The sequence below is a fragment of the Triticum dicoccoides genome, chromosome 7A (genome assembly GCF_002162155.2).
Source record: "Triticum dicoccoides isolate Atlit2015 ecotype Zavitan chromosome 7A, WEW_v2.0, whole genome shotgun sequence".
Lineage (NCBI taxonomy): Eukaryota > Viridiplantae > Streptophyta > Magnoliopsida > Poales > Poaceae > Triticum > Triticum dicoccoides.
The window spans coordinates 447,282,674-447,305,991 of record NC_041392.1 but is presented as its reverse complement, the minus strand read 5'-3'; the positions used below and the strand labels follow the sequence as shown (position 1 = coordinate 447,305,991).

Sequence of the window (23,318 nt, the reverse complement as noted above, 5' to 3'; positions counted from 1 at the left end):
TGTGCATTCACCGGCGAGGGAGGTCAGCTTTTATAGCCGCGAATGGGCGGTGAGAGGGTTGCCGCCGTGTGCCGTGTGGCGGGACGCGCGTCACCGCGGTTTCACTACGCTGCCCATGAGGCATCAATGGAAAGCTGACCGGCGCGTCAGCCTTGGCATTGATTCCCGCGGGAACCGAGACGATGAGGACGACGAAGACGGCGAATCACTGACTCGGTGGGCCCAATTCATTTCGCGCCAAAAAATGTTTTCCCCGGTGCCCCCGGGCGGCCCAGCGCGCCGGATTCGGCCTGGGTCCGCCCGCGCCAAAATCGGCCCAAGTCGACGAAAGGTGGGATTCTGGGGGCACGACTGGGCCGATTTTTCGGCGCCGGCGACAGAAAAGGGCCTTGGCGGGCTTGTTGGGGATGCGGCTGGAGATGCTCTAATGACTCTCAGTTATTTCCTTCTCATTCCTTCCTTGCATGCAAGCTGCGTATTGATGATCCGGATAACGAAAAAAATAGTTTGCAAAGCAGTCATTAAATTTTACCTTGATACCTGTAATTTGAGTTTGTAGTCTTGTAAGTTCTTCTTTTAGACAATGTATCCTTGTAAGTATAAGGGAATGGAGGGAGTACTCGTCATTACGACCAGCCTAATGCCGGAGTTATTAGCGTATTAACGAAAACAATAGTTTGCAAAACAATCCTTAAATTTTAACTTGGTACCTCTACCTTCTAAGTATAAGGGATCGGTTATTAGAGTCGGCCTGATAAGAAAACCAGCCATCGTTTTCCATATTGGCTAATTATGGATTAGTTGCCGATCCATTAGGAAACTCACAAGCGCGAAGACATCTCTAAAGGCAGCACTCCAACAGAATAGAGGTCCCTTTCTGAACAGAAAAAAAAAAGATCTCCTCTCTGAGCTTTGACTCATCCTCTGTCTCTCACACCCGGGGAAGAGAGGAACGGCCGAAGGGAGATGGGCGGCTACGAGAACGGTGACTCGCCGGCGGCCGCCGCCTGGGAGGGCGGCGTGATCCTGGGCGTGGACGGAGGCACCACCAGCACCGTCTGCGTCTGCCTGCCGGCCGCAATGCCACCACCGGAGGCGCCCGGCTCCGTCGCCGTGCTCTCCCGCGCCATCGCCGGCTGCTCCAACCGTAATTCCGTCGGAGGTGCGTAGCAATCGTTGCCCTAGGTTCGCACAATTCGGGGGCGCTTAGATCATGCCCCGTCTTAATAATTGGATCCTGGGGCTTGATGATTGGTCCCCGGCTTGAATCCTGGTTATTTGGGATGTCGTTGCGTACCACTAGTCCTGCGTAACTGCGGCGAATTAGTGCTTAAATTGGCGAGAGTTTCAGGGATGTAGTTGAATTATTTCCATAATTGTCCTTCTGGATGTTCAGTTTTATTATGCGAACTTGGGCTCGCCTATTTTCACTCTACTGTCCAATTGTAAATCATGTTTGTTTATCAGTTATACGCTTTTCTACTTGTCAATCATCTGATGAAGTTGTTACCTGTGCTAATGATGATGCGTACAGAAGTTCGGAAAAAAATGGTATCTATAGAGTACTGTTGTTATTTTTACTGATGGTGAACACACATATTATGTACGGTATTTGGGCTTGTATAAGTCCTAGAATCATACATAAGTTGTGTCCGACCATCCTGCAGTGTAAAGTATGTTGTTCGGTCTTGGGAATGTCTTCTGAGTGATGCTTAATATTTTTCTCTTTGCATTATAATATGTGTAGCATCGCATGCTCTAAGTGACTAAGTCTTTGCTCAAAACATACTGATCTCTTTGTTTTTCCATCTTCCAGAAAACGCTGCACTGGAAACTCTAGAACAGGTCATGATGCAGGCCCTCACAATGGCCAACACAGATCGTTCTGCTGTTGTTGCAGTTTGCTTATCTGTATCTGGGGTGAACCATCCTTCAGATCAGCAGAGGATGCTGGACTGGATCTGGTACAGTTCTTTGTATACATTTCTTAAAATGTATTCCCCAGGAAGAAACTGATATATATATATTTGTCCACTGCAACTACTTGATTTCAGTTCAGGGAGATTATAATATTTTCTGAATGCTTACAGAATGCTCAAATGGTTTAACCAATTCTTATGTGCATTCCTTATATTTTTCTACAAATGCTGTTATGATTTATGACTACCAGTGAATTTTAACTCGCCATTAGTTCATTGGCACATTATTTCTGAATGCCGCCAGGCAGACAAGGCATGTGCCAAATTACTCCTGTCATTCTTAAGTATGCCCTTTTGTTATCCAGCAACCTATTCCCTCGCAATGCCAAGTTTTATGTGGAAAATGATGCGGTGGCGGCTTTAGCCAGTGGTACAATGGGAAAGCTACATGGCTGTGTATTGATTGCTGGCACAGGAAGCATTGCTTATGGGGTCACCGAAGATGGAAAAGTAGCGAGAGCAGCTGGTGCCGGTCCTGTCTTAGGCGACTGGGGTAGGTGAGTTGCATTTTTCATGAAAACAGAGTAATAATGTAACTAACTCGCAAGATCAATCTAGTGCAATCCCCTGCAAGCTACTGTTTTTCGCTCAAAAAGTAATTTAATCAAGTGCTTTTGAACCATCATTCATTCTGTAGGGTTTTGACTGTTGGAATAGATATAACTATAAAAATTAACTTCAGTTGCCCTTTACTCTTTCCGCAGGAAGTTAATATATGATTTCTAATGAGGATGGGATGATATATGTTATTCATTTCTTGGAAGTATAGATCTTTATCTATGTAGGAATCCATAGTTACAAATCGAGCATGACATGTTAGACTTAGAGTGAACAGCCAGAGAAATTGTTAATCTGTGAAATGCACAAATATTGTACTCTATATTTTCCACATTTCGAACATTGTGAAACCCTTCAGTAATGAATGGATGCAGTTTGAAAATTTTGAATTATGACTGAGAAACCTATTAATTTGATCCCCATACCATAACATGTCACAAAGGAAAACATAGTTGACTTCATGTGTACATTAATGCAGTGGCTATGGCATTGCTGCACAGGCCCTCACAGCAGTAATAAAATCACATGATGGCCGTGGACCACAAACTAATCTTACAAGAGATATCATTAGGAAGCTTGAAATTTCTTCACCAGATGAGTTGATTGGGTAAGTCCTCTCACACATACTCTATATGTACAATATTCTATAGGCACCATCTTTTTCTTTTTAGGAACTTCTTCGAACTGTTGGCTGATTGTGTTGTAGCTGTTGTTCTGCATCTTACATTGTGTGGTCATGTGTTACTTCTTGCCAGCTGGAATGCTAGCTTAATCGCTAACAACTATATAACCACAACAAAATTTACTACAGATCATTTGTGTGAAAAACTGAAAATGTGTGCAGTATGATGACAGCTGCAATGGGCTAAATGTGACAACTGAAGATGGTGTGATATGTTGCATCAGTGTATACATAAACCTTTCCAGGCTTGCATGCTATTAGAGTGTTGAGCATTCTCATTTTGACTAGTATAATTGTTTTTCTCAATTTAAAGTTTACTCTGTGGTTGCTCTGAGCTTGCCGCATCCAACAAATGTTTTAAAACACTTAGAAAGATGGCACCGAATTGTACAAGGACAAAGTAATATTTTACTGGGAACTTAAAAAATTTTATGAGAATTGTCCAATGCTTTAGCTGATAGAACTACTGGGATCTGGAATACTATATATACTTGGTTGTCATTCAACTCATTTAAGTGTCTGGCACAGGTGGGCATATGCGGATCCATCTTGGGCCCGTATTGCAGCTCTTGTACCTGTTGTGGTATCTGCTGCTGAAGATGGTGACAAAGTAGCAAACACGATACTGCATGATGCAGTGCAAGAGTTGGCTGAAAGCGTTGTAGCTGTTGTTCGGCGCCTTACATTGTGTGGTGAAGGTAATTATTACATTAATTTTTTAGCACCATCTGCCATTTTTCCACCAGCTCTATGCTGATTATTCATGAAATGAATGTGGAAATTGCATCGTCGCAAGTAGCAGTATTGGGATTCCCATGGTAAACTATTAGCAGTCCTGTTGCTCTAGAAGATTATTCAGCACACTGCTGGATCCAACCAGTGAATCGTCTTATGCCTTGGATATATATTCTTTGTTGGATTATTACTGTACTGTCATTTCAAGATATGGTGCTGCATGCATGATGATTTAATATTTCCGAGATGCACCAAATTTGGCACAAAATGCGGGTTGTTAGAGGCTTATTGTTTTGTAATATTATGTTGTTAACTGTTTGACTGGTGGATTAGAATTGAAAGGAAAACATTATTGTGTATAACTGGAGGGCCTTTTTCACTGTACAGATGGGAAGGACCAATTTCCACTTGTATTGGTTGGAGGTGTCCTCGAAGGAAATAAGAAATGGGACATCAGTGGTGAGGTCATAAAATGCATTTCCAAAGTATTCCCAGGTGTCTGTCCTATTCGGCCCGAGGTCAGTATGAGAACTGATATACGCTGTTATGAAGTCTATCTTATTAGCCATTGCAATTCTCTGGAGATTGAACATTCTGAGGCTTTGGACAGTTTGGTATGCGTTCAGTTATGATATTGAAGTCCAAGCTTTTGTTTTGGTAGTTCTAGATGATGAATGACGCCTTTAGGTAAACAATAGGTAATAAGTGAACATCTCTGTCACCAAGAAAACTAAAGCCTAAAAGTACGAATAAATTTTCCACTGTTTAGGCAGCATGCATGGAGCCTGCCCTAACTTGTTTGGGACTGAAAGGCTTTGTTGTTGTTGTTGTTGTTGTTGTTGTTGTTGTTGTTGTTAGGCAGCATGCATGGCTGAGCTAATATGGTTGTTTTCTAGGTGGAACCTGCAATTGGTGCGGCGTTGCTAGCTTCGAGCCATCTTCGTAAAGAGTCAAAGCTGCAAAATGGCAGCTGATTCCTAGCATTGGAGAATGATGAATGTAAGTTGGACAGCCTAAGTTGGATGGATTGCAAAACTAACGTGCATTCATTCTGTAAAAAGAAAAGAAAGGCGCATTCATCAGCGCCAATTCTGCTGATGTGTAAAGAATGATGTGGCGTTATAGTGTGCATGGGGAGGATATTATGTGATTGTACAATTATGATGTAAAGTTGTAGGCAAAGAAATGACCGCTGGATCTTGATTCTTGTTCTGACCTGTACTTGGTTTATCGTTGTACCAGCCAGTGTATCGTGGATATAGCCGCCCATTTCTCAAATGTGTGTTTTGGCCTGTTTGGTTTATTGAAATGCTAAAGCTTTGCCATTTTTGCATTTAGCAAGGAAAAAGGCGATTGCAAATGCATCAATTACATGTTCTACAGCCTTTTCAAATTCTAAGTACAGCCTGCATCTAATTGAGTTGATGTTGGGTCTAAAATCTAGGAATATCTGCGAGGGTTTTTTGCAGAAGGGTTGAGTGACTCTTGGCATACCTCATGTGTTTATTTGGTCGTTTCCCAGGTTATTCGTGTTGGATGATCCGATGGATACGCAATTCCATATTCTGGTATTTCTTTTTTCCACAATCACCGTCGTGGCTCACTTGAGATAAAACTGCAAAATAGGTCATTTTGTCATGTTTGCGACGAAATATTCAAAAGAGAAGTGCTCTCTTTTCAGGTTGCGAAGCCCCGAAGGGGGTTGTGAAACCTGACATTTCTTCTGAAAACGAGATTGCATGGAAGGAACTACCAGTTGGCATCTTCAGCTTGTACACCTTAAACGAGAGCAGAAGTCTTTTGGATGCAATACTCGACTACTACTTTCTCTTAACGAAATACTAGATGACCTGTTGCGCCGAGGGCGAGAGAGAACCAAACTTTCAAACCATGCAAACAAAAATATTTAAAAACCCATTATTGGAGGGCGCTAGGCATCAAACTACTGAAAACTAGCATCCATCAGACTACTCGTAGACCGTCCGATAAGAAGTAGGGCGTTCCTTTGATCTGTTGATTTAAGCCTGAAAGGAACTGCCGATCCTTGCTTCCTGGGATTGCTTCTGTCAATCATGTGGTGCCCTGATCACGTGGTATTAACTGCCGGCATGAATGGATTTAGGCCCCTGATTATGTGGTATTAACTGGCAGTTTGCATGGGGTCCTCGGTTATAGGAAACAGACTTACTACTCCCTTCGTTTCTAAATATTTGTCCTTTTAAAGATTTTAAATGGACTATCACATACGGATGTATATAGACACTAGTTTGATGCCTGTGCGTTGCCACGGAATAAATAAAATGACATACCAATTAAAAAACTTAGCTATTTCAGATCGAAATATGTATATGGCAACCGTGTGGCAGATTGCGAAACTGCCACACGCATCCAACGCCATCAATTCTCTCCTGATTTCCTTCCTTTTCCGCATGACCTCCCGATTTCTTTCCTTTCCCTCACGTCCTCCTCCGATTTCTTTCCTTTCTTGCACGTCCTCCCCGATTTTATCGGGCACACCCGCTCGTGCCTTCCTAATTTTCGCAATCGTCATTTATGGCCCCACATGTCTTCTCAATTTTCAGCAAAAATAATGCTTAGACTAGGATTTGATCTTTGGTCTGCAAGTAATTAACAAAGGGAGCTAACCACCTCACCTATGACACTCATTGTTGAACATTCTAAGGGAAATACTGTTTTCGACATGTTCTTGCCTTTAATATGTTAGCACTGAAAAACTTTTTGTTTCAAGCATCATGGTAACTTTGATCATTGGAAATAAATTTGTTGAACCCGTCCCCCCGGTAATTTCTGTAAATAGCACGATAACATTCACGCCATAGACCTGATAGTTTAGATACAAACATCGTGGTAACTTTAACCATTGGGGAAAACAAATGTGAAAAGATACCTGATAATTTATGCGTAAATAGATGGTAATATACGCGGCGCACATCTGATAACTGAGGTAGAAGCACCATGGTAACTTTGACCGTAGGGATTTTTTTTTTTTGAAAAGATACTACGGTATCTTCTGTGTAAATAGCATGGTAGTATACCTCCCTCCCCTGGCATTTTGATGTGTAAATAGTATGGAAACATATGCACTGCGATAACTAAACACCATGATAAGTTTTTGACCCGTGGAGGGGGGGGGGGATTTGTTGCTGAAACATATCCCTGATAAATTTTGTGTAAATAATATGATATTTTAAGCACTGCAGGCTTGATAGGTTACCTAGAATCACCATGATAACTTTTTGCCCCGGGAAAAGTTGTTCAAAACATCCCCAATAATTTTTGTGTAAATAACATGATAATATAAGCACCGCATAACCGATAACTTGCAATATAAACATGATGGTATTTTTTTACCAAAGGAAAATATATAAGTTGTTAAAAGCATACACTTGCCTCGCGCGTGGGCCTCTTGGATGAACACAACACATGGCGTCCCACGGGAAAGTCACATGATGTTTAGTGTCATGAGGGGCACACGTGCTATAGGCGTGATAAGTTACGCAAAAACATCATGGTAATTTTTTACCTATGGAAAAAGCTACCGAAACACACCCAGGTTTTTAGGTGCAAGTACCATCATAATATACGAACCGTAGACCCGGTAACTCATGTACAATCCCCCACGGTAACTTTGACCGGGGGAGGTTGATGTACATATACCCTGATAACTTATGTGTAAGTATCACGGTATTTTACACATCGAAAACCTTATAATTTGTGTACAAAACACAGTGGTAACTTTGAAAGGGTGTAGTTGTTGAAGCATAGTATCTGATACATTCTATGTAAATAGCACGGTAAGTTATGCAACACAGGCCTGATAACTTGCATATGAATATCATGGTAACATTGTCCTGAGAAGAAATCATGTGGTAGACGTGAAGAAGTGGCAGTTTTCAAGGGGGTGAGCGTCCGAGATGTGCGGGAGAAGCAGGTTTCTCAGGCGAGCCTGCGGGATCATTTGGGAAGAGGCGAGGTCAAAAAACGAGGGATCGTATGGTACTTTAAAATGAAATAAATAGAGGTGTTGCAGTTTTGTTTATATGGCACACATGTGCCAAATATCACAGTCCATTTCAGATATCTGTCTAATATTGTGGCTTGATTTCCATCGAATACATATCAATTCCCTTTCTCACATCTTTCCTCCTCGACAACCACCACTCCTTGCATGAAGACAAAGTGTCATGTTTTTCCCGCCCCTCATTCCCTTCCACTTTCATGCTCTTCATTCACCCTCTTAACAAACCTAGTATGCAACACTTATCGCAAACAAGTAGTGTTAAAGGGACTGAACAAAGTTGTTTTTCGACTCTGTAGTGTGCCAATCTTGTGGTTTTTCCCATCTGTATGATAACATGAAAAACTTCTCTTGCTTCTTACCTATTCGACTACCATGGACTACTTTGACCCTGATGATGATGCCTCTACGGCAATTAGAATATGGGTGCTCATAGATTAGCTTAGTTCTTCGTTACAAATTTATTTGACTTGTAGGGTGGCTTCCCTACAAAGCACGCGAAACAAGTATTTTCAAATGATTTCATTAACCAAGAAGCTCAGCAGAGTCATTGGCAACCAAAATTGATACAAAGTCTGGGTTAGACTCTAGCCAGAATATAGAAGCCGTAGCCGAATGGTACCCAAATTTCGCTATGGCATGGGCAACAGAATTACATGAAAACAGCAAAAGATAAACTCATGCCTATCAGACGGTCGCCATGCAGGTACTCCTCACATTATGAGGTAGTACACCATAATCCGCCACATAAAAATCACCGGCATTGAGTGCTTGGATCAACGTCTGTGAGTCCGACTCCTGAATATGGGAGAAAAATAGTCAGAAACTGTCAGTAATTTATCCTTTCTGAATCATGTACTTACAAACCAGCCGAATGAAATAAACAAATTACTTTCCTTAGAACAAGTACATAATGTTTGTTTTTTGTTTCTATTGCAGTAGCTTTTGTACTTTTGAAAGAATTCATAGTGCTCCTGAGACTAACACCTTTTTTCCATTCATACTCATATAATTTCTAAAAAATAGAATTATATGTTTCAAATGTGAACGAATACCTTTGCAGATGGTATATATAATTTTTAATTGTGTAATACAACAGATAAAAATAAAATAAATTAGCCATGTAGGAGAGAGGAAGCACCACTATCTCATGGCCATACTAAAGTTCACATGATAGCTTTTTCATTTTCCTGTAAACTCAGAATATAATCTCAGATAAAGGCACTATAGAACAAGATCAGATACAGGTTTGAGGTGAACACGTAAAAAAATCTTTTCTATCAATTTTAGCTAACCATTGGTACCTTCATTATAAGTACTAATTCAACTGCTCGCTTTGGAGCTAGAACTGAATTCTCGTAAGGGGGTTGAAAGAACAATGGTATCAACTATATATTTACCTGATATTTTACTAATCCTAATATATTATTGCAAATAGTGCAATGGTGCTTGAGTTAAAATTTTGAACACAAATCAGGTGGCAATCAAATTATGTCATGTATTGAATTTAATTCAATTTATTGACAATTTACATAAACAGTATGATATAAAACCTACAAATAGGAATGTTGTGCCAGCTCTAATTGATTGCCTTTTTTTGCCTGAACTAATGGACTGGCTTTTGTCCCTGAGCTACTGTATTGTATCCACAACTACCAACAACAACAACAACAACAACAACAAAGCCTTTAGTCCCAAACAAGTTGGGGTAGGCTAGAGGTGAAACCCATCAGATCTCGCAACCAACTCATGGCTCTGGCACATGGATAGCAAGCTTCCACGCACCCCTGTCCATAGCTAGCTCTTTGGTGATACTCCAATCCTTCAGGTCTCTCTTAACGGACTTCTCCCATGTCAAATTCGGTCTACCCCGCCCTCTCTTGACATTCTCCGCACGCTTTAGCCGTCCGCTATGCACTGGAGCTTCTGGAGGCCTGCGCTGAATATGCCCAAACCATCTCAGACGATGTTGGACAAGCTTCTCCTCAATTGGTGCTACCCCAACTCTATCTCGTATATCATCATTCCGGACTCGATCCTTCCTCGTGTGGCCACACATCCATCTCAACATACGCATCTCCGCCACACCTAACTGTTGAACATGTCACCTTTTAGTCGGCCAACACTTCGCGCCATACAACATTGCGGGTCGAACCGCCGTCCTGTAGAACTTGCCTTTTAGCTTTTGTGGCACTCTCTTGTCACAGAGAATGCCAGAAGCTTGGCACCACTTCATCCATCCGGCTTTGATTCGATGGTTCACATCTTCATCAATACCCCCATCCTCCTGCAACATTGACCCCAAATACCGAAAGGTGTCCTTCCGAGGTACCACCTGGCCATCAAGGCTAACCTCCTCCTCACACCTAGTAGTACTGAAACCGCACATCATGTACTCGGTTTTAGTTCTACTAAGCCTAAACCCTTTCGATTCCAAGGTTTGTCTCCATAACTCTAACTTCCTATTTACCCCCGTCCGACTATCGTCAACTAGCACCACATCATCCGCAAAGAGCATACATCATGGGATATCTCCTTGTATATCCCTTGTGACCTCATCCATCACCAATGCAAAAAGATAAGGGCTCAAAGCTGACCCTTGATGCAGTCCTATCTTAATCGGGAAGTCATCGGTGTCGACATCACTTGTTCGAACACTTGTCACAACATTATCATACATGTCCTTGATGAGGGTAATGTACTTTGCTGGGACTTTGTGTTTCTCCAAGGCCCACCACATGACATTCCGCGGTATCTTATCATAGGCCTTCTCCAAGTCAATGAACACCATATGCAAGTCCTTCTTTTGCTCCCTATATCTCTCCATAAGTTGTCGTACCAAGAAAATGGCTTCCATGGTCGACCTCCCAGGCATGAAACCAAACTGATTTTTGGTCACGCTTGTCATTCTTCTTAAGCGGTGCTCAATGACTCTCTCCCGTAGCTTCATTGTATGGCTCATCAGCTTAATTCCACGGTAATTAGTACAACTCTGAACATCCCCCTTGTTCTTGAAGATTGGTACTAATATACTCCGTCTCCATTCTTCTGGCATCTTGTTTGCCCGAAAAATAAGGTTGAAAAGCTTGGTTAGCCATACTATTGCTATGTCCCCGAGACCTTTCCACACCTCAATGGGGATACAATCAGGGCCCATCGCCTTGCCTCCTTTCATCCTTTTTAAAGCCTCCTTCACCTCAGACTCCTGGATTCGCCGCACAAAACGCATGCTGGTCTCATCAAAGGAGTCGTCTAGTTCAATGGTAGAACTCTCATTCTCCCCATTGAACAGCTTGTCGAAGTACTCCCGCCATCTATGCTTAATCTCCTCGTCCTTCACCAAGAGTTGGCCTGCTCCGTCCTTGATGCATTTGACTTGGCCAATGTCCCTCGTCTTCCTCTCTCGGATCTTGGCCATCTTATAGATGTCCCTTTCACCTTCCTTCGTGCCTAACCGTTGGTAGAGGTCCTCATATGCCTGACCCCTTGCTTCACCAACAGCTCGCTTTGCGGCCTTCTTCGCCATCTTGTACTTCTCTATGTTGTCTGCACTCCTATCCAGGTATAGGCGTCTGAAGCAATCTTTCTTCTCTTTAATCGCCTTCTAGACGTCATCATTCCACCACCAGGTATCCTTATCTTCGCTTCTCCTTCCCCTGGACACTCCAAACTCCTCCGAGGCCACCTTACGAATGCAAGTCGCCATCTTCATCCACACATTGTCCGCATCCCCTCCTTCCTCCCAAGGGCCCTCCTTAATGACCCTCTCCTTGAACACCTGAGCTACCTCCCCCTTGAGCTTCCACCACTTCGTTCTAGTGACTTTGGCACGCTTATCCCGCTGGACACGAATCCGAAAGCGGAAGTCAGCAACCACCAGCTTATGCTGGGGTACAACACTCTCTCCAGGTATCACCTTACAGTCTAGGCACGCACGCCTATCTTCTCTTCTTGAGAGGATGAAATCAATCTGGCTAGAGTGTTGGCCACTACTAAAAGTCACCAGATGTGATTCTCTCTTTCTAAAGAGGGTGTTAGCTACAATCATGTTGTAGGCTAGAGCAAAGCTTAAGACATCTTCTCCTTCTTGATTCCTGATGCCATGGCCAAAGCCCCCATGCGCCCCTTCAAAACATGTGTTAGATGTACCCACGTGGCCATTGAGGTCTCCTCCTATGAAGAGCTTCTCACCAATCGGTACACTCCTAACCATGTCTTCCAGGCCTTCCCAGAACTCCCTCTTGGTGTTCTCATTGTGGCCTACTTGCGGGGCATACGCGCTGATAACATTGAGAACCAAGTCCTCAACTACCAGCTTGACCAAGATAATCCGGTCCCCACGTCTCTTGACGTCTACCACTCCATACTTGAGGCTCTTGTTGATCAAGATGCCTAACAATTTCTGTTTGCAGCCGTCCCCGTGTACCACAGCTTGAAGCCGGTATCCTCCACCTCCTTCGCCTTCTGTCCTCTCCATTTGGTTTCTTGGACGCAAAGGATATCAACACCTCTCCTCACCGCTGCATCAACTAGCTCCCGAAGCTTCCCTGTCAGAGACCCTACGTTCCAGCTACCTAAGCGAATCCTCCTAGGCTCGGCTAGCTTCCTTACCCTTCGCACCCGTCGAGTCAAATGCGAAGACCCTTGCTCATTTTCCACTACACCCGGGCGCCGATGTAGCGCGCCACTAAGGATGCGACGACCCGATCCTCGCTCACTTGCCACCGTATCCGGATCAAGATACGGCGCGCCACTTGGGGGGTGACGGCCCGGCCCTTGCCCACTTTCCACCACACCCGGGTTCCGATGTGGCGCGTCGCTGAGAGGGTTACGCCCCAACGAAAATCTTTCGGGTTTCATCTCCATAAGAGTGGCTGAGTTTTTACGTTGGCTCGCCAAGCCTATCACAACCCTCCTCCTTTACCCGGGCTTGGGACCGGCTAAAGGAGGAGGGTTGTGATAGGCTTGGCGAGCCAACGTAAAAACTTATCCACAACTACCAAAGGAATGAAAAAAACTTAGGGTGACTGCTTACTTTGTAAACCAGGACTCATTGATACTGGGGGCATAATACAACCATTTAGTGGGGAAGATTAATATTGCCTTTTCCAAATTTCAGATCTGCAATGAATCAAGAGATGGATAATTGTTTACATCATTTTGATGTCATCAACCTTGGTATGGCCTACACTTTCAGGCTTTCAACACATATCACTGTAAAGTTAATTAATAGAAAAAAGAACATAACATTGCCTCATTATATTCTACTTCCAACAAGCCTTTCTCCTGACTCCATGATATCATCCTCGTCCACTGGTCCACGCTATTGCGCGTTAAGGTCCTCACTCTTTTGACCCTAAATTCAGACGCAACCAAGTTGCAGATGCCAAGTTATCACATAAGCCCCACTTGTGCAAAAGGTAACATATTAGACAAATTAAACTACTGGAAGGTGCAGAACCTGAGTGCTTTCATTCTTAGACATTACAGTAAAAATAAATGAATATAAGGCTAGAAAATGTATCCTATTTCTTTTCTTCATGAAGCTACAGTACATGTAAACAGTAACTCATGATATGATCTGGCAAAAAATAAGTTAGTCAGGTAATGTAGTTTTGAATGTGACAAATTCTCACGAAATCTACATACAAATTATACATAAGAGATATATTAGATTTCCTCCAGATTCTACATACTACGTGAAGATCATGGATCACCTTATGCTTCCCTGTGAAAGCTGGTTATGGCAATGAGAATTTCACTCCGATGGCTTGAGGTGAACTTCTTCCTCCAAAGGTGCTCCGATGGCAGACCATGCAATATATATGCGTTCTTCAGTGTTTGGATTTGAGCAGTGGCATCACCATTTAAGCGTATTAATTTGTTAGAGATTATTTAATACATCACCGCCACCTAAATAAGACAGTGTTAAATATATTAGATCAGCTATAAACTAATGCACAGGATAGGCATAGTACTTGTACTAAAAAATAGAAGAAAATGAAGCAGACTAGCAAGAGGGAGAAACTAAAATCGAACTTGGTGGTTCCATCATGAAAGTTCTCTCAGTTCATGCACATTCCTCTAGAATGGACAGACGCCCCAATAGGTTGATGTAAAATCCCCGCCACCATCTTACATTATTAATTTATTGCTTTGAAACGTTGCAGTGTGCTACCAATTCTAGCTACAGATTCAGCAGGCTTTTACTAAGTTGCATTGATCTACCATTTTCAAAAATCTAGAGAGAGTAACTCACAAAGAAAGGTGCTCGTCATAACAGCCACATGAGGAAAGTATTGGGCAAGATAACATATTTAATCCTGCAAACAAATACAAAAACATGGTTTCAAAGAAAGAATAAATGAAGCAAACAAATAAATGAAACAAAAAAAAAGACGCGTACAATAGCTGGAAGGAGTCTCCATGCTACAGCAATGATGAACAAGTCTGCCAAACAGTAAAGCATTTGGCCACCACACCAAAATTTCTATTCACTACAGCCAAGAAACCGCCGTCACAAATGTGATTATGTTGCCGCTGTTGATAGATACTACTCGCCCTCCTGCACGCTGTTGATAGATACTACTCGCCCTCTCTGAATTGCAACATTAGTTTTTCCTCCTTCATGCTGCAATTCAGAGAGGAAAAACTAATGGGTGTGGGCGGTAGGAATTAGAGGAGGGAGGCGTGGGAGAGAGTGGATCCAGGTCATCGTGTCCACGGGGTCTAGATCGACGCCTCCATGCATTGAACAGGATCAGCGTAAGAGGGAGGACATGTGGCATGGGAGGGAAAGCCCGTCAGCGGGTGAGTCGCTGCGCTGCCGGCAGTATGTAGCGCCGGTGCGTGGCGGCTTTGGGACGGGGAATGGTTTAATTTTTGAGTGGGCCGTCGACGACAGCGGTGGCCATGCCAGCTACGATGTCCATGTCGCACAGAAGGAGGAGACAACGATGAGCAGAGTGGTGCGCTCTCTCTCTCTCTCTACCTCGCTCCTACCTATTTCTTCCACGGCTGGCAATGTCGCCACGCTCCTGTCTGGTCTCTCTCTTGCACGAATCAATAGAACGATTTAAGAGAATTCAGGAGAAGGGTTAGCACGTACAAGTTGGGCGGTCTCCCAGGCGAGCGAGATGGTGGACTGGACACATGTCCCAGATGAGTTTGGACTGTACGACATTGGTGCCTTGCTCGCCCTCGATTATGTCCCCGTCCCCTTCCCTTCCACCACCACCTCCATGTACTTCTCTGTCTGCCGCCGGCTCCTCCTCCCTACTGCAGTACGGCTCACCGCCGGAGCATCGGGCATTGCGGAGAGCCCCAGATATTGGCGCCTGGAGAAGCGGTGGAGCGTGGAGAGAAGGCTCGGATGAGGGCACGGTGAGGCGCCGGTCCGAATCGTGGGGCGGCGATGCGGCACCATCGACGCGCAGCAAGGGCTATCGCGAGGAACTTCGGGCTGTTTTCCCTCCGTGCTGTGTGGGGGATCGTGGGATGTATTCCAGGTCGAATCGGGAGAGATGGATAGGTCATGGGAGAACGTGGGGAGCGGTGGGCTGGTTTTTCAGTTTTCTTTTACCGTGAGAAGAGACAGATCGGGAGCGGGATGACGCATGGATAGAAGGTGGAACCATCACGACGTTCGATAAAAATGATTCATTTATTTTATTCTGTATGTACTTATTTGTTGAAATCTCTATAAAAGACAAATATTTAAAAACATGTATGTATCAAACATTATCCAAATTTGCATCCAATGCAAACAATACGTGCATCCATCCCGGTTTATAATCTCGTGTATTAGGACACTTTAAACAAAATTATATCATATTTCCATTCGTTGGAGAATTTGTTTCTGTGGTGAATGAAATCTGCTTCGATTTATTTGACATTTCATGTGTCATTTAACATGATATTTTGTTTCAGAAGCATCGCACGCAAAAAAAAGAAAACATCACACTATCTTGCTTGCATCAACTAAAGAATTTCTTTGAAGTCCCTTCCATCAATAATAAAAAATTTCCACATGTTTGAGAAGCATCACAATCTTATTTCCAACGACTATAGAATTGCTTCCAAATAAATATTATCTTGCTTCCATCAGAGAGAAAATATATCCAATCATAATTACACATGGTTCCAATTCAAATTTGGGATTTGTTTGCAAACAAATTCCCGTTGTCAAATGGAGAGCTTGCTTCAACAGGAGAAGTCAAATTGCTTACATGCTACAAATTTTGCTAATTTAGAAGTGACCTAATCATCATGTGATGGAAGGTCTGATCCCTGACGGAAACTTAGGTGCCCTTTCCCGAGGGCTTTGATCTTCTTCATTGTATCGTCCTTCGAGTTGTATACACTGAATGTGTGAGCCAGGGCGATCACTGCCTGAACTCGACTTGCCATTTCTGAAGTAGACGCATCTGGCCTTGATCTCTGGGCGCCCTCGTCGTCGTCATAGAAACCTATGTGAGAAATCAAAAAAATAAGAAGAATTGCTGACACAAACAAATGATTTGATGCTATCATGCAGTAGAAGCACATATATTTGATTTGAGAAATCCTAACGATTGTCAGCCAAGATCTTAGCATGCAAGATTTGGGTGTATACATTTAATCAAGCATACATTCACCCATCTGATGAAAATAGTTGTACGGAAGCAAAACATTCGAAATAAGAAACTTATTTGTTTAACATAGTACATCAAGAATGTTGGAAGCATGAAAATATGGGAACTCAACATTAGGGAACTAAATATGGAGCATATATCATTAATAGTTGATAAGAAAGTAAGATTGGTACCATCCTGGGTATGCATCTATTGTGTTGTCAATGTAAAAATTGAACCAATTATCGCTTAATGGATAGAAGAAAAATCATAGACGAACGAAACTAAATGTTTACTAACTAGAAGCACCGTGGTGAGAAGCAAAATTGCACTCACTTCATAGGTAGCATTACTTGGAAATACGGAAATTTGAAAAAAAATAGCCACCAAATGAGGACTACGGGATGCTAAATACATGAGAAATCTACATAACTAATATTGGTATGAAAGATAGAAAATTGAGAATGGATACAAAAAACTAAGCCTGGCAGCAAGGTGATGATGCATCTTCTATGCCGCCAACTTCCAAAATAGAACCGAAATTCTATGGAAGCATTTTTATAGTCCCTCGAAACAAAATAATCACAATATAGAAGCACCTAGGTAAGAAGCTGGGAAATAATACCATGGGTGCATTATCAGTGCTAGTTGGGAGCATGAAATTTCAAATATTGAATCTGTGCCAATTGTGGACCCATATTTGTGGAAGCCCTATATACAGAAGCAATGAAAGATTGTTTTGTCAACAATTCTCATTTTAATTCGAAGCACTGATGATTGAAACTACGTAATAAGCATGATTGTCTACCTCCATATCTATGGGCACACAAACGAATCTGTCGTGGAAATATCACGGCAGATGTCCTAGTGTGAGGACTTAGTCGTGAGGTCAATGCATCTATGTGGTAGCTTGAGAGGGGTTGAGCGGAATCGAGAGACGCAACACAAGACGAGGATTTAGACAGCTTCGGACCGGTAATAGCCCTACATGCTGTTTGTGGCTAGATCTCATTATGATCATGAGGAAGTCGCCGTAAACCGGCTCTCCCAGTTATCTCTAACCCTTAAGATTGTTTCTTCTTACTTGTCCCTTCTTGGGGAGCCCTGCCCCTCCTTATATAAGTTGATGGGGCGGGTTACATGTAGAGTCCAACTCGGACTTAAGACTTAACTATTATGACTTCTCTTCATGGGCTTCTTAACATTTTGGGCTTCATAATGTCTCGGGCTTCATAACCCCTGGCAACCCAGTTATCAATATCTGTCGGGTTATAACTGGTGCCTGTTTATGATGGTCTGCCGGTTTATGATTGTCTGCTGAGTTATCATCTGACTTAACTCCTGCCGGGTTATCATCTGACTTAACTCCTGTCTTAACTGTCAGTCGGTTTAACAACATGCTAGTTTACCGTCTGGGTTAACTACCTGTTTTACCTGTCTGTCTTAACTGTCAGCCGGTTTAACAACCTGCCGATTTACCGTCTGGGTTAACTGCCTGTTTTACCTGTCTGTCTTAACTGTCAGCCAGTTTACTAAGTCCCAGCCGAGTTATAACTATGGCCGGATCATACTGTGGGGGTATATCCCCGACATTAGCCCACAGTTTAATTTGGATTTATCCATGTTAAACTGATCATGATCATCCTTAAGTCCTTGCCATTTCCTCCTTCTAGAAAATCCAGGTCAATAGGCCAGCTTCATAATCAATTTGCTGACATTGGTTTATCACAGAGAAATACTGTGAAGAATAATTTATTTGACTCAGCTCCCAATGCTTAACAAAAAAATATTGGTCTTTGAAATACTCATCTGATCTTCAGCCGGTTTAAGAATGTAGAACCTTGCCGGTTTAAGAATGCAGAACCTTGCCGGTTTAAGAATGTAGAACCTTGACGGTTTATCATTGCCGGTTTACAAATATTGATGGTACCAGATCATGATTGTTTGTTAACATCAGTTTTGAAAATATACATCTTATATGCCTATCACTTGTAGCCCCAAGTCTTAAGAAGGCAACGTAGTAACAGTTTAAGATTTGCTTCAATATGAATGTCACAAGCTTGAAGAAATCCAAATTGTTCATCTCAGTCACTAGTCAAAACTGAATATTCTACATATGTAGCCCCCAAGTGCCGGGTTGTCATGCTTGCAGCAACCTGGGACTTGTAATTGCCTGATGCTCATAAAAATTTCAACCAGTGTAGCCCCCAAGGGCCGGCTCGATAATATAATATTGAGTTGGGACTTTATATATACTTCATTGAGAATAACATTATACGACGTAACCCCCATCATGGGGCTTGAACCCACGTCCACAAGGTTGAGAGCTTTGTGCTTTACCAACTGAGCAGTGGATCCTTCAACAATAGATGAAAATTTGTGTACCTTGAATTGTTGACAGGAGCAATTGGTAACCCCAAGGGCCGGCTCATTATGATGTGATGAGTCGGATCTTCAATAAGTGAGCAAATAATGACTTTGCATTAGCCCCCAAGTGTCATGGTGCATGCTTGCAGCGACATGAGACTTGTGCATTTGATGTAATCCCAACTTGAATAATGTAGCCCCCAAGTGCCGGGTCGTAAGCCTGCAGCGACTCGGGACTATTCTTTCCATTGTAGAATAAATCATATCCATTGATAAAATAATAGTCATTGCGCTAAAGCGACTTTGAAAACCTCAGTCATAATATTGGTTATTGATAACCATAATAAAGAATCCAGCCGTGTTGGCTATTAAAGATTTGAATAAGTATAACCTGGTTTGAAAACCGATTCCTGCCATATAAGCCGGTATATCCATGCACATATGATACATGCTATGATGATGTAATGATGATGTATGATGGAATATATGATGATACATATGTATGATCAAGAGGGTTTAAGCTATGGTTCAGATACGACTAGAGCCCCCATGTAGTCATAATTATGGCATTGCATCGATCAAGAGGTGTAGCTATGGTTCGAATACGACCAAGCCCCCAAGTGATTTCCCTAGTGCCCTTATGCTTATCAAGAGGTGTAACTATGGTTCGAACCCATAGCCCCCAAGTGATTTCCCTGGTGGCCTTATGCCTATCAAGAGGTGTAGCTATGGTTCGGATACGATCAAGCCCCCAAGTGATTTCCCTGGTGGCCTTAAGCCTATCAAGAGGTGTGACTATGGTTCGAACATAGCCCCCAAGTGATATTGTAAGCTGTGCTCAAGGGATACCCATGTTTGAGTTGTGCTATGCAGCAGACTCTCTTCGGCCCCTTATGATAATATTGGCTTGATAGCCGTATTACCGAAATAACCAGAGCTGTGCTCTTATGATAATATTGGCTTGATAGCCGGATCAATAGGTGTAACTATGGTTCGAATACGACCAAGCCCCCAAATGATACTGTGAGTTGTGCTCAAGGGGTACCTATGTTTGACCTGTGTTGTGCAGTGGACTCTCTTTGGTCCCTTTAATTTTTCATGAAAACTCAAACTTGCGAGAGATTATTCTTTTTGAACCGGAAATTCTTAAACCGGATATTGAGAGTTTCAAAGCTTTGTGAGAGACAATTTTCCCTTGAGCCGGATTTTAAACCGGAATCCTTCTTTTTAAGGCGGAAATTTTCTGACGGCCGTTAAATTTGCACCAATATGGTGGTTTAGGATCCTGCATTAGATAACTTTGCAAGCCGGAGTAATTGCTCTTTTAAAGAAAGCAATATATAATAAAAAATATACTGGATGGATTTCACCTGATACACCAGGCCAGTAATTATCCACTACGAAGTTAATGATCACCATGATGAAGCGAAAATCAATCATGGGTGAGTCCACCGTAGGAGCAGACAGATGAGTCGGACGTCCGTGGAGCAGCGAGCGGATGCGGTCCTGGTGATTTAATGTTGACTGAGTCGTACGCGCGGCGACTTGTACTCGCTCCGTATCCTTGGCATGAAAACACTTTATAATGAACAATTGTCCTGATTTGTTCGGACGACAGATGATCCGTATGTGCGTTTATTGGCATGTTTCATGCAGACAACAATTGATATCATGTTTTTCTCTTCATATAGTACTCTAAAAAATCCTCGCAGAGCACTATTAGCGATTGACATTGAATTTGCCTCTCCACGTAAAGAGGATTCTGTCAGAACCTAGGAATTTGTGCATATATTCCCTTTATGCCAGTGGTCATGAAGTGATAACTCTTGGCCACTTTTCATTGTTCTAGTGATCTCTGCAGACTACAGCCTATTGTTTCTTGCAGGAGGTTCCGTGAGGTGGTAATATGGCCGTAACAGCAGCAGCTTTCATCGGGCCACACCGGCTGATCGTGCCGTCATGATACGTATTTTCCTGTTAATCTGGTAGAGCATCTGACGTGTAGGGGTTCTCGGAGAATTGCTTGCATGCATATATAGGGTCGATCTCCACCCCTCCCTTTGAACCTTTTGTAAGACCAATGCTTAACCAAACCGCCAGCACGTGCTAGCACTGCTGCCGCAGTCTTCTCCATTGTCCAGTGTGGCCTCATAAATAATGTCTATTGATTTGAACTGTGTACTACTGCAGACAAGGGAGTATTTCTTTGTTTTCCAAATCGCCTGTTTCAATGTGTGATGGCTTCTGTTCTTTGCAACTAGCACCTAGACAGGAGAGTTGATAAACAGGCAAACTGGTGAGGCACGACTTGTCACAGCCAGAGCCGAGGCGGAGGCGAGGTCACAGGTGATGGCAAAGGCTAGTCTAAAAACAGGCTCCTCTTGACGAGGGCAGCTCAAAACGGCCGCAGGCGGGCCCGGAAGGCGGAGCGACCCAGAGACGAGGCCACTTGGGAGCGAGTCCGAGTGGAGGTGGAACGGGGTCAGGGCAACCCGGCGCGGCTGCCGCTGAGGAGGCCCGCGGCGAGGCGACTGGCGGCCCAACATGCGGTGGCTCGAGGCGGAGGCGAGGCGGGTGAAGGTGATGGCGGCTCGACCGGGGCTGCTCAACAACGAGCAGCCGAGGCAGGCGACGACTCCTGGACGTGCTTGCGGCAGCGGGAGCAGAGGCGAGGCTGCTTCTGCCAGGGCGGCCCAAGGCAAACAGCGGCTCAGATACACCATGACGGCTGACTCGAAGGTGGCCAGCGGCGGCGATTTGAAGATGGAGCCCAGCATGGTTCAGCACGAGACGGGAAAACTTAAGCTCTGTGGAGGCTAAACCGGCTGGCGGCTTGAAACTGCAGCACTTGGCACGGTAACTCGGACATGGGCGTGGGCGCGGCTTGACTCGGAGGCGGCGTAACCTGGGTTTTGATCCGGTTTTGAGGCTGCAGGATCGAGCTTGGCTGTGGTGAACTGTAGGTGGCTCGACGGCGCGTCTCGGGCGCGGAGGTGAACCGGCCACATCGAAGGCACTCTGGCGGGTCAACGAGGTGCGTCTGCTGCAGCGACAGGTTGGAGTGGCACGACCGTGGCCAGTTCAGCGCAAGCGCACAAAGCAGTAGGAGTTATGCGCAACAAGTCGAGGCGAAGCAGCATTTCAGCGCGGAGGCGGTCGGCGGCGTCCAGCAACTCAGCGTGCGGCAGCTGAACCGGCCGCAACAGCGAGACCCGGCGGGGGCACCCCAACCGATCCGAGGCGGAGCCATCCAGCAAGTCAGGAGACGAGCGCGTGGCCGGCGAGTCCGGGTTCGGATCAAGCTCGAGCAGCCGTCGGAGGCACGCTTGATTATGGTGGTTTAGGAATGAAGACAGAGGCAGGTTTCAGCAAGACGGGTCAACTAGCGGAGCGTGGTGACTCATGGAGGCAAAGGCGGCTCAACTGCGAGGGTGGCCACGACCGGGTCACGCGGAGGCAGCTCAAGGACGAAGAAGACGACGACTTTGCGAGGCGGCGGTTCAGTTCGACCGCAACGGCGACTTGGTAATGGCGCAGTGAAAGCACAAGTGCTCCCTAGGTGGTTTTGGTAATTGATGACAACATATCTCTTGTTGGACTAATGTTTCTATCTAGTATGTTTCAGATAAGTTCAACAATGGAGTGGCATGGACTAAAGGTTGTGGGAACTCCTTCAAGATGCTAAGGACAAAGGATTGGCTAAAGCTTCAAGCTCAAGACTCTTCATTTTACATTTTAGTGATCCAAGATCACATTGAGTTCATAGGAAAAGCCAATACTATCAAGGAGGGATGAGGTGTTGCTTAATGAGCCTCTTGCTTCATGTGCTTAATGATATGCTCCAAAATCCTCAGCTACTTTCCCACTTCCACATATGACCTAAACCCAAAGCCAAACTCGGACCTACCGATTATTCCTATCCGGCACCACCGAGTTTCACCTGTCATAGCCACTACCAGAAACCCTAATCAGCTCGGTCTCACCGATGGGATCTCGGTCTCACCAAGATGGGCTTGCAAACTCTCTGTTACCTATTGCAATATTTTTGGTCCCACCGAGATATGCAATCGGCCCCATCGAGTTTGCTTGGCCAACTCTTTGTTTCACTTATTACCCAAATCGGTCCCCACTGAGTTTGAGTAATCGGTCAAACCGAGTTTTGGATTTTCCCTAACCCTAGCACATCGGTCCCACCGAGTTGATCCAGTCGGTCCCACCAAAATCTCTAACGGTCACTAGGCTTACCTTTTCGGTCCGACCGAGTTTGTTGATTCGGTCCCACCGAGATTGGAAAACTGTGTGTAACGGTTGGATTTTGTGCGGAGGCTATATATACCGCTCCACCT

The 23,318-nt window shown here is 44.0% G+C and overlaps 1 protein-coding gene and 1 long non-coding RNA gene across 3 annotated transcripts; one reads left to right on the top strand and one right to left on the bottom strand.

The window, feature by feature from the left end:
* The first annotated feature begins 878 nt into the window (after positions 1–878).
* LOC119329480 (N-acetyl-D-glucosamine kinase-like) lies at positions 879–5,257 on the top strand. The gene is made up of 7 exons (XM_037602536.1): positions 879–1,162; positions 1,817–1,964; positions 2,285–2,476; positions 3,016–3,144; positions 3,748–3,917; positions 4,342–4,472; positions 4,851–5,257. Exons 1-7 carry the CDS (start codon positions 967–969, stop codon positions 4,926–4,928), a joined length of 1,044 nt encoding a protein of 347 aa, XP_037458433.1. The 5' UTR covers positions 879–966; the 3' UTR covers positions 4,929–5,257.
* A 3,243-nt stretch (positions 5,258–8,500) lies between these two features.
* Positions 8,501–15,593, bottom strand: LOC119329481. Of its 2 annotated transcripts, none has more exons than XR_005159569.1 (5): positions 15,102–15,593; positions 14,253–14,316; positions 13,711–13,906; positions 13,029–13,349; positions 8,501–8,791 (listed from the first exon to the last, which is right to left on the bottom strand). It is a non-coding gene; the product is annotated as an uncharacterized LOC119329481 (long non-coding RNA). The 2 variants fall into 2 exon arrangements; XR_005159570.1 differs by lacking the exon at positions 15,102–15,593 and adding an exon at positions 14,400–15,069.
* Between the last annotated feature and the right edge of the window lie 7,725 nt (positions 15,594–23,318).